The 13,722-nt window shown below is 47.1% G+C and overlaps 1 protein-coding gene across 1 annotated transcript in view; it reads left to right on the top strand.

Annotated features, from left to right (window-relative positions):
* The first annotated feature begins 1,113 nt into the window (after window positions 1-1,113).
* LOC117505996 (diacylglycerol kinase eta-like) overlaps window positions 1,114-13,722 on the top strand; it is a 40,378-nt gene continuing 27,769 nt past the window's right edge. The window contains exons 1-2 of the mRNA XM_034165540.1: window positions 1,114-1,278; window positions 6,706-6,870. Of these exons, the coding sequence (XP_034021431.1) occupies window positions 1,231-1,278; window positions 6,706-6,870 (213 nt within the window). The 5' untranslated portion in view covers window positions 1,114-1,230. The remainder of the gene's footprint in view (window positions 1,279-6,705; window positions 6,871-13,722) is intronic.

Here is a 13,722-nt window from a genome sequence, read left to right as displayed (position 1 = left end):
TCAACTTTCCAAGTCCTTTGTTGCCCCGTCCCAACTTTTTTGAAACGTGTTGCAGGCATCCATTTCAAAATGAGCAAATATTTGCACAAAGTTTATCAGTTTGAACATTAAATATCTTGTCTTTGTGGTGTATTCAGTTGAATATATATGAAGAGGATTTGCAAATCATTGTATTCTGTTTTTATTTACATTATTTACATTTCACACAGCATCCCAACTTCATTGGAATTGGGGATGGTGTAGTGGCTAAGGTGTTGGGCTTGAGTCCAGACGATCATGGGTTCAAATCCCCACCTGACTGGAAAATCACTAAGGGCCCTTGGGCAAGGCCTTTAATCCCCTATTACTCCCGGTGTGTAGTGAGCGCCTTGTATGGCAGCACCCTGACATCGGGGTGAATGTGAGGCATAATTGTAAAGCGCTTTGAGCGTCTGATTCAGATGGAAAAGCGCTATAAAAATGCAGTCCATTTACCATTTACCATTGGGGTTCTACAATGTGGTGTGCTGCAGGGGGAGTACATCCCAGAAGGGCACATCCAGGCTGGACAAACTGATCAGGCGGGCTGGCCCCATGGTTGGCATGAAGCTGGACTCTCTGGTGATGGTGGAAGAGAACACTGGACAAACCGCTGGACATTGAGATCCAACAGCACCAGAACCGTAGTGGTGTCTGAATCCACTGAAAGCAGAAGATCATTCACCACTTTAGTGAGAGCCGTCTCTGTGGAATGATATTTTCTAAAAGAAGACTGCAGTGGCTGAAAGAGATTATTCTCCGTAAATTATCCTCAGTAATATTCTCATAAGAAAATGATAATCCAAAGTTTAACTTATTGGAATCTTTATGATCAGAGGAATGTGATCATTAACAGCGCCGCCCTGTGGCCGGTTCCCAGTATTGGACTGATCATCAGTCACTGGACCTTTCACTGACCTCTGACCCTGAAGGTCACACTGTGGACTGTCCTCATCACAGGGCCGTGGATTCGGGTGGGTGTTTAAGTGTGCGGGGGGGGCTGTCTGTCCTTTTTTTACATTTTTTTTTAATGCGATCAGCTCGTGTTTGATTTCCACGCAGATCGTGTGGGTGACGTCACCGCTGCCTGAGTGAGTTTTGCGTCACGTGGGGCCGCGGTAGGCTGGGCTCGTGGCGCGGGGCGCAGCTCAGAGTGGAAGTACAGGCTGATCCACGCGGCGTGACGGTGCCGTGGACGCGCCGCTCCGGACCATGGACGAAGCGTGCCGTTACAGCCGGAGCCCGGCGTGGGACGAACTGGTCAGTTCAGCTTTTCCACTTCCGCTCTCTTTCCACGGGAGAGAGAGAGAGAAAAAAAACCCACGATCCGTTTTTCTGCTTATTCTCTGATCCGCGCGACGTTATTCCTCATCCTTATTCCTCATCCTTATCCGTTCTTCACGCTGTTTTGCGTTATTCGCGTTCTTCACGTGTTTATTCACGCTGTTATTTGGTGTTTACGTTGCTATTCACACATTCATTCGTTAGCTCTTATTTTATTCACGGCGCTATTTGATATGTTGTTTTTCACACCTTTATTCTTTGCACGTTATTCACGTTGTTATTCCCGCCGTCATTCTTTATCACACTTATTATTATTACATTATTATTATTATTCACATGTTATTTGTTCACGGAAGTTTATTTTTATACAACCAGCAGATCATTTCAATGAGTACGTACTTTGTTAATTATATTATGGAAATAATAGATATTATTGTCATCTTTACTTTTGGATTATTATCTCTCTGTTATATTTATTTATTTATTTATTTATTTATTATTTGTTAGTATTACAAACACTGTACCTGTAACCATGATTGTCTCTTGACTTACAAGGACCACATTGGAAATAAGTGTTTCATGTGTTATCCTGGTTTTTAATGTCATATTTACATGTTGCGTGTTTGTATGCATTATTTGCAGAATAAACAAATCAAAATCAAATGTGGCTCAACATTCAGCCAGTTCAACTGCATCCCAGTGTTTGTTATTCATGTCATTATTTGGGATTCACATTATTTATTATTCACACCCTTTTTGTCATTTGTGTTGTTATTCACATTATTTGTTATTCACACCTTTATTTACAGTTCATGCTGTTATTTCACTGTTATTTATTCATCCCTTTATTTGTAATTCATGCCATGATTAGTCATTCATGTCATATACAACCAGTGAGTTTTACATTTCTCATTTCTCAGTTTATATCATAAAAACAGTGAGTTTTCCACAGTGTGCTGTTGCCATGTCCGATACAACTCATAAGCGCACTGAATGTTTGATGGACAAACGGGGAACCACTGTGGCCGTCAGGTTGGTTTGGCTGTTTTTCAATCAATAAATATGTATGCTACATTCAGTAGCAACTGGGAACTCGGAATTTCTGATGTCTGACCAAGCACAAAGCTTCAGTGGTCCCAAATGAGGCAAACCTGCAAGAATTAAAACTTGCAGTTCCTTGACTGGCCACTTGAGGCTGGCTCAAAAAATGAGCAGATTCCCGTTGAAGCACATGTTAAAATGTCTAACTTCGGAGCAGCAGTAAACATGTTTACAGCCTGGTACAAGAAACGGTTTTGGTGTGTCTAGCTAGTTTCCGTCTTCCACGACAAATACTTCGTTTATGACATTTTAAGCTGTAAAGTTATGTATAATGAGTAGGGGTGTCAGGGATCACAAAACCCACCTCTCACATTGGCTATGGTTTTTAAGCCATGGACCAGCAAATTAAAAAAAAATGCTTCTTTGCTTTTTGTTTTTTAAAATAACTGAATAAATCATTAAAATATGAATATTTTGTCTGTGGACTTGAATGAAAAGCAAGGTGTTCTTGAAGTAATTTTGCTGTAATTCTTCAGAGCCTATATAGAGGGAAGTCTTGATCCAGATCACCTCCAAAATTTAATGGAATCTTCCTTCACCAAATGTCTGTTTGTAGTGAAAATTTAATCAAAATCTGTGCAGTGGTTTTGATGTAATCTTGCTAACAGTCAGACAGACAGACAGGTAAATAAATAAATAAACTCTGATGATTTTATTACATCCTTGGCGGACGTAATAATTTGACTGATCACCCTTTCCGCTGATCCTGGAAAGCAGACGCTTGCACCATGCAAGTGCTACACTCAGTCCACTGGGCTCATGGCTGTACAGGGAAGAAACGGCGGACACTTTGTCCTCAACCCCTTTAACAAGAACAGAGGTTTTTGTTCTGGGGTTGGATCCAGAACTGAGCCTGTGGTCTGTCACAGAACACAAGGCTGTAACTGTATCAACTGCGTGAGTGCGCAGCTACAGCAGGAGCTAGAGTCTTTTTTTTACATGCTGTGTGAGTGTGGATCAGCTGCATTCCCTTTTCTCAGAATGATTTTATCATAACTACATCAAAATGAATGTAGTAATCACTTTTAAAACAAGTCATTATGACACCTTGTGGTGAAGGAAGAGCTGAGCTGGAAGACGAGACTCTTGATTTATGCTGTTACTCTCACCTATCTATCTGTACAAGAACTTTGGGTAATACCCCAGAGAGCAAAGTCATGTACAAGTGGCAGAAATTAGATTCCGCCATCTGGTATCGGAGCTTACACTCCAGGACAGGGTGAGTAGCTCAACGATCCGGTAGGGACTTGGAGTAGAGCTGTCATGTTTCTGTGTGTGAGCTCTGTGTCATTGCTCTGTGTGTGTGCTCCGTGCGTGGGTTCATTTTGTGAGATCTGTGTTAGCTCTGTGCGTGTGCTCTGTGTGTGTGCTCTGTGCATAGGTTCATTTTGTGGGCTCTGTGTGTGGGCAGTATGTGTGGGCTCTGTGTGTAAGCTCTGGTTGTGTTTTGTGTGTATGCTGTGTGTGTGAGCTCTGTGTGTGCTCTGCGTTTTGGTACATTTTGTGGCTTCTGTGTGTGTGCTTTGCGCGTGAGCTGTGTGTGTGTGCTCTGTGCGTGCTTTCGGGCGTGTGCTCTGTGTGTGAGCTTTGTGCTTGTGCTCTTTGTGTGAGCTCTGTGCATGTACTCTGTGTGCTCTGTGAGTGGGTTCAGTTTGTGGGATTTGTGTGTGTGAGCTTTGCGTGTGATTTGTGCGTGGGTTCAATTTGTGGGCTTTCTGTGCTCTGTGTGTGGGTTCAATTTGTGGGCTCTGTGTGTGCTCTGTGTGTGAGCTCTGTGTGTGGGCTCTGTTCGTGGGTTCATTTTGTGGGCTTTGTGCATGTGCTGTGTGTGCGCTCTGTGTGTGAGCGCTTTGTGTGGGTCCTGTGTGAGGGCTGTTTGTGTGGGGTCTGTGTATGTGCTCTGTGTGTGAGCTCTGTGTGTAGGCTTTGTGTGTGTGCTCTGTGTGTGAGCACTGTGTGAGCTCTGTGTGTGGGCTCTATGTGTGTGCGTTGATCGTGGCTTCATTTTGTGTGCTCTGTGTGTGAGCTCTGTGTGTGGGCTCTGTGTATATGCTCTGTATGTGAGCTCTGTGTTTGTGCTCTGTATGTGAGCTCTGTGGATGGGCTCTGTTCGTGGGTTCATTTTGTGGGCTCTGTGCATGTGCTGTGTGTGCTCTGTGTGTGATCTCTTTGTGTGGGCCCTGTGTGAAGGCTCTGTGTATGTGCTCTGTGTGTCTGCTCTGTGTGTGGGCTCTGTGTGTGTGCTCTGTGTATATGCTCTGTGTGTAAGCTCTGTGTCTGTGCTCTGTATGTGAGCTCTGTGTGGGGGCTCTGTGTGTTCTGTGTATATGCTCTGTGTGTGTGCTCTGTATGTGAGCTCTGTGGATATGCTCTGTGAGCTCTGTGTGTGCTCTGTATGTGAGCTCTGTGTATATGCTCTGTGTGTGAGCTCTGTGTGTGCTCTGTATGTGAGCTCTGTGGAAGGGCTCTGTGTATGAGCTCTTTGTGTGTGTTCTGTATGTGAGCTTGGTGTATATGCTCTGTGTGTGTTCTGTGTATATGCTCTGTGTGTCAGCTCTATGTGTGTGCTCTGTATGTGAGCTTGGTGTATATGCTCTGTGTGTGTGCTCTGTATGTGAGCTCTGTGTATATGCTCTGTGTGGGAGCTCTGTGTGTGTGCTCTGTATGTGAGCTCTGTGTATATGCTCTGTGTGAGCTGTGTGTGTGCTCTGTATGTGAGCTCTGTGTATATGCTCTGTGTGTGAGCTCTGTGTGTGTGCTCTGTATGTGAGCTCTGTGTATATGCTCTGTGTGGGAGCTCTGTGTGTGTGCTCTGTATGTGAGCTCTGTGTATATGCTCTGTGTGTGAGCTCTGTGTGTGTGCTCTGTATGTGAGCTTTGTGGATGGGCTCTGTGTATGAGCTCTTTGTGTGTGCTCTGTGTGAGCTCTGTTTGTGGGCCCTGTGTGTGTGTTCTGTGTATATGCTCTATGTGTGGGCTCTGTGTGTGTGCTCTGTGTATATGCTCTATGTGTGTGCTCATTGTGTGGGCCCTGTGTGATGGCTCTGTGTTGTAGGCTGTGTGTATGTGCTCTGTGTACATGCCCTGTGTGTGGGCTCTGTGTATATGCTCTGTGTGTGTGCTCTTTGTGTGGGTTCTGTGTGAGTGCTCTGTGTTGTGGGCTCTGTGTATGTGCTCTGTGTACATGCTCTGTGTGTGGGCTCTGTGTACATGCTCTGTGTGTGTGCTCTGTGTGTGTGGTCTGTGTATATGCTCTGTGTGTGGGCTCTGTGTGTGCTGTGTATATGTTCTGTGTGTGGGCTCTGTGTGTGTGCTGTGTGTATATGCTCTGTGTGTGGGCTCTGTGTGTGTGCTCTGTGTATATGCTGTGTGTGTGGGCTCTGTGTGTGTGCTCTGTGTGAGCTCTGTGTGTGGGCTCTGTTCGTGGGTTCATTTTGTGGGCTCTGTGCATGTGCTGTGTGTGTGCTCTTTGTGTGGGCCCTGTGTGAGGGCTCTGTGTGTGTGCTCTGTGTATATGCTCTATGTGTGGGCTCTGTGTATATGCTCTGTGTGTGTGCTCTTTGTGTGGGCCCTGTGTGAGGGCTCTGTGTTGTGGGCTGTGTGTATGTGCTCTGTGTACATGCTCTGTGTGTGGGCTCTGTGTATATGCTCTGTGTGTGTGCTCTTTGTGTGGGCCCTGTGTGAGGGCTCTGTGTTGTGGGCTGTGTGTATGTGCTCTGTGTACATGCTCTGTGTGTGGGCTCTGTGTATATGCTCTGTGTGTGTGGTCTGTGTATATGCTCTGTGTGTGGGCTCTGTGTGTGCTGTGTATATGCTCTGTGTGAGGGCTCTGTGTGTGCGCGCTGTGTATATGCTCTATGTGTGGGCTCTGTGTGTGTGCTCTGTGTATATGCTCTGTGTGTGGGCTCTGTGTATGTGCTCTGTGTACATGCTCTGTGTGTGGGCTCTGTGTATGTGCTCTGTGTACATGCTCTGTGTATATGCTCTGTGTGTGGGCTCTGTGTATATGCTCTGTGTGTGGGCTCTGTGTGTGTGTCTGTGTATATGCTCTGTGTGTGGGCTCTGTGTGTGTTCTGTGTATATGCTCTGTGTGTGGGCTCTGTGTGTGTGTGTCTGTGTATATGCTCTGTGTGTGAGCTCTGTATGTGAGCTTGGTGTGTGGATTGTGTTCATGGACTCTTTGTCTCAATTCTGATATGCTGCATCCACTCCACGGACACAGTCCACGTGTTGTGAGAGATGGCAGACAAGAGATACCAGGACCACTGTAACCTTGACTACTTTTGTCCCCTTCCACTACAGGTGCCAGAGAAAGGGCTCGCGTCCACAGCAGCGATCTCCACACACACAGTGAGCGCTGTCACCATGTCCGGTCCAGGGGACGAGTCTTCAGACAGCGAAGCAGAGCAGGAAGGACCTCAGAAACTGATCCGGAAAGTGTCCACCTCTGGTCAGATCAGGAGCAAGGTGAGAAGTGTTGCTTGGACTCTGCCCTTGAGCAAGGCACTGTGTGTGTGTGTGTGTGTGTGTGTGTGTGTGTGTGTGTGTGTGTGTGTGTGTGTGTGTGTGTGTGTGTGTGTGTGTGTGTGTGTGTGTGTGTGTGTGAGACTCTGACAGTCTGACCCTCTAGGAGCACATCTGTGATTGTGAGCCATTTTTCCAGCAGCCTGGTAGAATTAATCAGATCATTTTCTGGGCATGTGAGGCATCATATTAAAAATAATTTTGATTTCACATGTGATATTGACTCTGCGTAAAGTCCCTCAGCCATCAAGTCAACACTTTGTACCAGTAAGTGCTCTCTGTTTGTGATTCCTTTCATCAGTAAAAAGGTTGAAAATGTTTGTTTCCTTTTGACCAGGGTTATTTTTTTAACTGGGAAATAGGGGCACCACGACCCCTTGTTTTGGCTGCATGCCCCCTTGTTTTGGCTGCATGCCTCCTTGTTTTGGCTGCATGCCTCCTTGTTTTGGCTGCATGCCTCCTTGTTTTGGCTGCACACCTCCTTGTTGTGGCTGCATGCCCCCTTGTTTTGGCTGCATGCCCCCTTGTTTTGGCTGCACACCTCCTTGTTGTAGCTGCATGCCCCCTTGTTTTGGCTGCATGCCCCCTTGTTTTGGCAGCACGCCTCCTTGTTGTAGTTGCATGCCCCCTTGTTTTGGCTATATGTCCCCTTGTTTTGGCTGCACGCCTCCTTGTTTTGGCTGCATGCCCCCTTGTTTTGGCTATGTGCCCCCTTGTTTTGGCTGCACGCCTCCTTGTTTTGGCTGCATGCCCCCTTGTTTTGGCTGCACCCCTCCTTGTTGTGGCTGCATACCCCCTTGTTTTGGCTATATGTCCCCTTGTTTTGGCTGCATGCCTCCTTGTTGTGGCTGCATACCCCCTTGTTTTGGCTATATGTCCCCTTGTTTTGGCTTCACGCCTCCTTGTTTTGGCTGCATGCCCCCTTGTTTTGGCTGCACACCTCCTTGTTGTGGCTGCATGCCTCCTTGTTTTGGCTGCATGCCCCCTTGTTTTGGCTGCACACCTCCTTGTTGTGGCTGCATACCCCCTTGTTTTGGCTATATGTCCCCTTGTTTTGGCTGCATGCCTCCTTGTTGTGGCTGCATACCCCCTTGTTTTGGCTATATGTCCCCTTGTTTTGGCTGCACGCCTCCTTGTTTTGGCTGCATGCCCCCTTGTTTTGGCTGCACGCCTCCTTGTTGTAGCTGCATGCCCCCTTGTTTTGGCTATATGTCCCCTTGTTTTGGCTGCATGCCTCCTTGTTTTGGCTGCATGCCCCCTTGTTTTGGCTATATGTCCCCTTGTTTTGGCTGCATGCCTCCTTGTTTTGGCTGCATGCCCCCTTGTTTTGGCTGCACGCCTCCTTGTTGTGGCTGCATGCCCCCTTGTTTTGGCTATATGTCCCCTTGTTTTGGCTGCACGCCTCCTTGTTTTGGCTGCATGCCCCCTTGTTTTGGCTGCACGCCTCCTTGTTGTAGCTGCATGCCCCCTTGTTTTGGCTATATGTCCCCTTGTTTTGGCTGCATGCCTCCTTGTTTTGGCTGCATGCCCCCTTGTTTTGGCTATGTGCCCCCTTGTTTTGGCTGCACGCCTCCTTGTTGTGGCTGCATTCCCCCTTGTTTTGGCTGCTTGCTCTCTTGTTTTGGCTGCGTGCCCCCTTGCTTTGGCTGTGTTCCCTTGATTTAGCTGCGCACCCCTTTGTTTTGGTGCCACACCCCCTTGTTTTGGCTGTACGCCCCCTTGATTTAGCTGTGCACCCCCTTGTTTTGGTGCAGTGCCCCTTTGTTTTGGTGTCGCGCCCACTTGGTTTGACTGGGTGCCCACTTGTCTTAGCTGTGTGGCCTCTTGTTTTGCCTGTGTGCCGCCTCGTTTTGATTGTGCGTCCCCTTGTTTTGGCTGCACCCCTTTGTTTTAACTGCATGCCCTTTTGTTTTGGCTGTGCCCCCTTGTTTTGGCTGCATGCTGCCTTGTTTTGGCTGTACGCCACCTTGTTTTGGCTGCCTGCTGCCATGTTTTGGCTGTGCCCCCTTGTTTTAGCTGCCCGCCCCCTTGTTTTGGCTCTGCCCCCTTGTTTTGACTGTGCGCCCCTTTGGTTTGATGCTGCACCCCTTTGTTTTCGCACCGTGCCCCTTTGTTTTCATGCTGCACCCCCTTGTTTTTGCTGCGCGCCCCTTGCCCCTTTTGACTGTGCGCCCCCTTGTTTTAGCTGTGTGCCCCTTTATTTTGATGCCACGCACCTTTGTTTTGGCACCATGCCCCTTTATTTTGGTGCTGCGCCCCCCTTGTTTTTGCACCGTGCCCCCTTGTTTTGGTCCTGTGCCCCTTGCCAAAATGCCATTTTTTTAAGCATTATATTTTTTCCAATATAACAAAAACGTGGCAAAATGACACTAAGACTGTACCATGTCCTATTTCACACTTGCTTCCACACTCGTTGTTGTTCCGATCCTTCAAGAGGCCCCAGAATGCCCCATTTTGACCTCATATTTTCAAAAGCTCTGCACTACGAAAGGGGAGAGGGCCCCCTTTCTACATCCCCCCCTCCTCAGTTGCTCCACTCCCTTGCCTCTGTTGTTGCGTTCTTGCTAAATTTTCTTAGAAAAACCCCTGCTTTTGATGGCAGTAATTAATTAATCTTGCTTAATTAATCAAGTCATCATTTTGTCTGAAACAATGAATGAAAAACATAATGAAAGCAGTAATGCAGCCCGTCATTAGGCCTATTAGAAAAAAATGGTTTGGTTCCAGCAACGTAAAAAATTCAAAGAGGGTAAGTCTGTTTTTTGCGTTATTTACTCTTTGTGTGCAGTGAAACTGAAGTCAGTGACCACTGGCACCAGCGGGGTTGATTATAAGGACTGCATTGGTTTGCCTGGATCTGGTAGTTGTGGTATTCTAATGCTTGAGGTCTTGTGAAGAAGATGGACTGTGTCCTTTTGGGAAAACCCTGGAGAATTCTGCAGAACTGTAGGACCTACAGGCGTGCCTGGTTTTGTAGCTTCCCTGAGGATTCACTTGAAGTCTCACAGGCTATTATGTACTCAGTGCATTAAATCTGGCCAGGTTCCATGCTCAGACCATTTCTCAGGATTTTGTGTCCAATCTGGTTGGAGGGCTTGCAGACATGGACACAATTGGCCATCCTTATGGATTGTGGAAGTTATTCTGTTCACTCATATTGAAAGTTGCTAATGGAGTCACCAGTGTCCATAGGAGGAGATGTTTCATATCTGTGGGCACTCTAATATCATCCAGAGATGTTGTAGTGCAAGGCTTGGTAGATGTTCTAGGCTGGGCAGGGAGCTGAGCAATTGTCCAGTCATGGCCCAGAGAATGGACAAGGCAGCATTTGTTTGAAGGATCTGTGATCAGGTGACACACCATCTGTGGTCTAGTGACCCTAGGTCCGCTTTCAGAAGAATCAAAGCAGTTCATTCCTCCAAGTCTGTACCTCATCTCACTGTAAATGAGTGCACTGCATTTGTATAGTGCTTTCACATCTGAATTCAAAGCAAACTCCAAGCACTTTACAATGATGCTTCACATTCACCTATTCACACACACACACACACACACACACACACACACACACACACACACACACACACACACACACACACACACACACACACACACACACACACACACACACCAGTGTTAGGGTGCTGTCATGCAAGGTGCTCACTACACACCTGGAGCAACTTGGGGAAGGATCTTGCTCAAGGGTCCTTAGTGATTTTGCAGTGTGACTGGGGTTGGAACAAAGGATCCTCTGGTCTCAAACACCCACATCACCTCCCACTGCAGTTACGACAGAATATGGTTTAGTCCTGACAGATGCCTCTGCTGTACTGTCATGTGGGCAGTTGTATCAGGCTGATGCTTCTGCAGGGAGGTTTGACATCTGCAGTGCCAGACTTCTTGTGACTGATTCTCCAGTCAGCTGTGAACCACCAAATGTTAGTGAGATCTCAAAGCCCATGAAATAGCTGAGGGCAGGAAACGCTTCCTGCTGCGTTCCTCCATGCAAATGGAGATGTTGTTCTCTTGGTGTTGCAAACAATCTTTGTTTCGATCTGAGAGATGGGTTTATCTCTACAAACTGGAAGAAAGGACTTTTTATCCCAATCTGGAAAGGAAAGGGTTACCGCATTGATAATAGGGGTTTCACGCTGCTCTCCCTGCCAAGGAAGGTGCTGACACGGATTATTCTTAGTAGGATTTAGTATCAGCTACTTGCTGGCTTCCATTTGATTCAGGTGATCAGACTGCTCTCTGGGAAATCCTGATAATTCTTGGATTCCCAAGTAGTTGCTGGACATCACAGCCAGCCTAAACTCAGATAGTGTATGGAGCGCGGACAGAGACGCTCAGCTTTTCCCAGTAAGGTCTGGTGTTAATTGGTGATAAATTCTGGCTCCTACACTGTTCCCTGCTTGCATGGACTGGGTACTGGATTGGGTTTTGGGCACCAGGGGTTTTTCTTGGTGTGGAAAGGTTTGCTGATCTTGACTTTGTAGACAATGCTATGATCTTTGTGAAATTACTGGATATCCTGATTGCAACACTTGAGAAGACCCATTTTTTGGGCACTGCAGTCTCTGTGGTGAACTTGTGTCCTTTTTTAAACCTCCTGCCCCCCTGTTAAGACGTATGTCTACTTGACAAACATGTCAAGGTGTATCATGGGTAAACTGTGTTGGAGTGTGTCTGGGCGTATTGCACAAGGTGTCACTGTGGGTGGGTTCACCCCTTCATCCTGCAGTTGTGAAGGCTTGCAACATGGTGGCCACAGGGCGCCACCTACAGGTGCACTGTATGCACACAGTGTTAAAGCTGATCCTTGATAATTGGTGCCCGTATGTTGGGGGGAATCATTGTGCTAACTGAACTGTAGTGACACGATCGTGTGTCCTGTTGCTCTCTGCGTCCACCTACATTATTTAACATGCAGACACCGAACACATGCTGCACGGTGACATCGAGGTCTGAGGTCCATACAGGGAGGAGGTGCAATATCATGCATTGATCTGTGAGCCAATCAATCAATCACAAATATCAAACATAAGGAGAAAGGAACATCACAGATGAATAAATCGTGTTCTTGATGCTGCAAAAACAGAAAAGCAGTGAAATTACTGCATGAGACACGTGTCCATTTGTCTCTTTGGTTATTTGACCCTGATAAGTAAACCAGCTTGTTGAAGGTCGAAGTGACGTTATTTATTACCTGTGGCCGAATCAATAAAATCACTTCACAAAGAAAGCAACAAAACATATTCTTCTCCAGACGCAGATGTTTGTGAGTGTGTTTCTTTACACACAGACAGTGTCTCCTGTCCCTGTTCACATCTGACAGCAGCTATGAGACATGCTGTGGACACGGGGCATCCTCCAAGTCACAGCCACATCCGTCCCTGTCACACCGTCATCGTTTGTCTCCACCTGTGTGTGTGTGTGTGTGTGTGTTGTGTTACTAATGGATCCTGTGGGCACTGACTCACTGAGTGTTCTTCCACTGGGTTGTTTGCTCAGCACTGTGTGTGCATGTGCACGTGTGTGTGTGCTCGGCTGTCACATTGCCCCTGTCAGTCCTTGACTGTCCACGATGGCTCTGCTTCTGCTAACACTACATTCCTTCCTGGCCATGCCATCTGAAGCAGGCGTGTGTTTGTGTGTGTGTGTGATTGTCTGTGTCTGTGAACATTGCACATTGCACTGGAGGGGCACTTCTGGAAGTAACCTGTGCAGGAAGGTGCTGAACATCATGAAATGGAACTGCACCATGTTGCAAAGGCACAGCGACAGTACTGCGTGTTAAGAAATGAAAAGACTCCAACAACAACACTCTCCTGAAGCCCGACTGTGTCTGTGGATCAGTAACCGGCCTCTACGAGCCCACTCAGAGGACCGTCATGCTCCTTTCATGATGTGATGGTCTGTGGACAAGTGTGTATTACAGTTCCACACCACAAACAGGACAATGTGCTCCTGGAGGTGCAGGAAGGAAGTGAGACAGGAACGTGGACTCCGGGGTTACTGGGGACGGGTGGCGCTAAGTCAGGCTCTGAGCCCATGGACTGTTCTTGGATCAGATCCAAGTCCTGGCGCATGAAGAACAACCATGAATGATATGTCAGACTTTGAGAAGGCGGGAGTTCACACACCATGTCTGTGTGTGTGTGTGTCTGTGTGTGTGTGTGTGTGTGTGTGTGTGTGTGTGTGTGTGTGTGTGTGTGTGTGTGTGTGTGTGTGTGTGTGTGTGTGTGTGTCTATGTGTCTCTCTGTGTGTCTGTGTGTGTCTCTGTGTGTGTGTGTCTCTCTGTGTGTATCTGTGTCTCTCTGTGTGTGTCTCTGTGTGTGTATCTGTGTCTCTGTGTGTGTCTGTGTGTTTGTCTGTGTCTCTCTATGTGTCTGTGTGTGTCTCTGTGTGTCTGTGTGTGTGTCTCTCTCTGTGTCTCTCTGTGTGTATCTGTATCTCTGTGTTTGTCTGTGTCTCTGTGTGTCTGTGTGTGTCTCTCTCTCTGTGTCTCTCTGTGTGTATCTGTATCTCTGTGTTTGTCTGTGTCTCTGTGTGTGTCTCTCTCTGTGTCTCTCTGTGTGTATCTGTATCTCTGTGTTTGTCTGTGTGTGTCTGTGTTTGTCTGTGTGTGTCTCTCTGTGTGTATCTGTGTGTGTCTCTCTGTGTTTGTGTGTGTCTCTGTGTGTGTGTGTCTGTGTTTGTCTGTGTGTGTCTCTGTGTGTATCTGTATCTCTGTGTGTCTGTGTGTGTGTGTCTCTCTCTGTGTCTCTCTGTGTGTATCTGTATCTCTTTGT

Source organism: Thalassophryne amazonica, unplaced genomic scaffold (genome assembly GCF_902500255.1).
Source record: "Thalassophryne amazonica unplaced genomic scaffold, fThaAma1.1, whole genome shotgun sequence".
Classification (NCBI taxonomy): domain Eukaryota; kingdom Metazoa; phylum Chordata; class Actinopteri; order Batrachoidiformes; family Batrachoididae; genus Thalassophryne; species Thalassophryne amazonica.
Note: the sequence above shows the minus strand (reverse complement) of the source record. Positions and strands in the feature narration are given on the sequence as shown.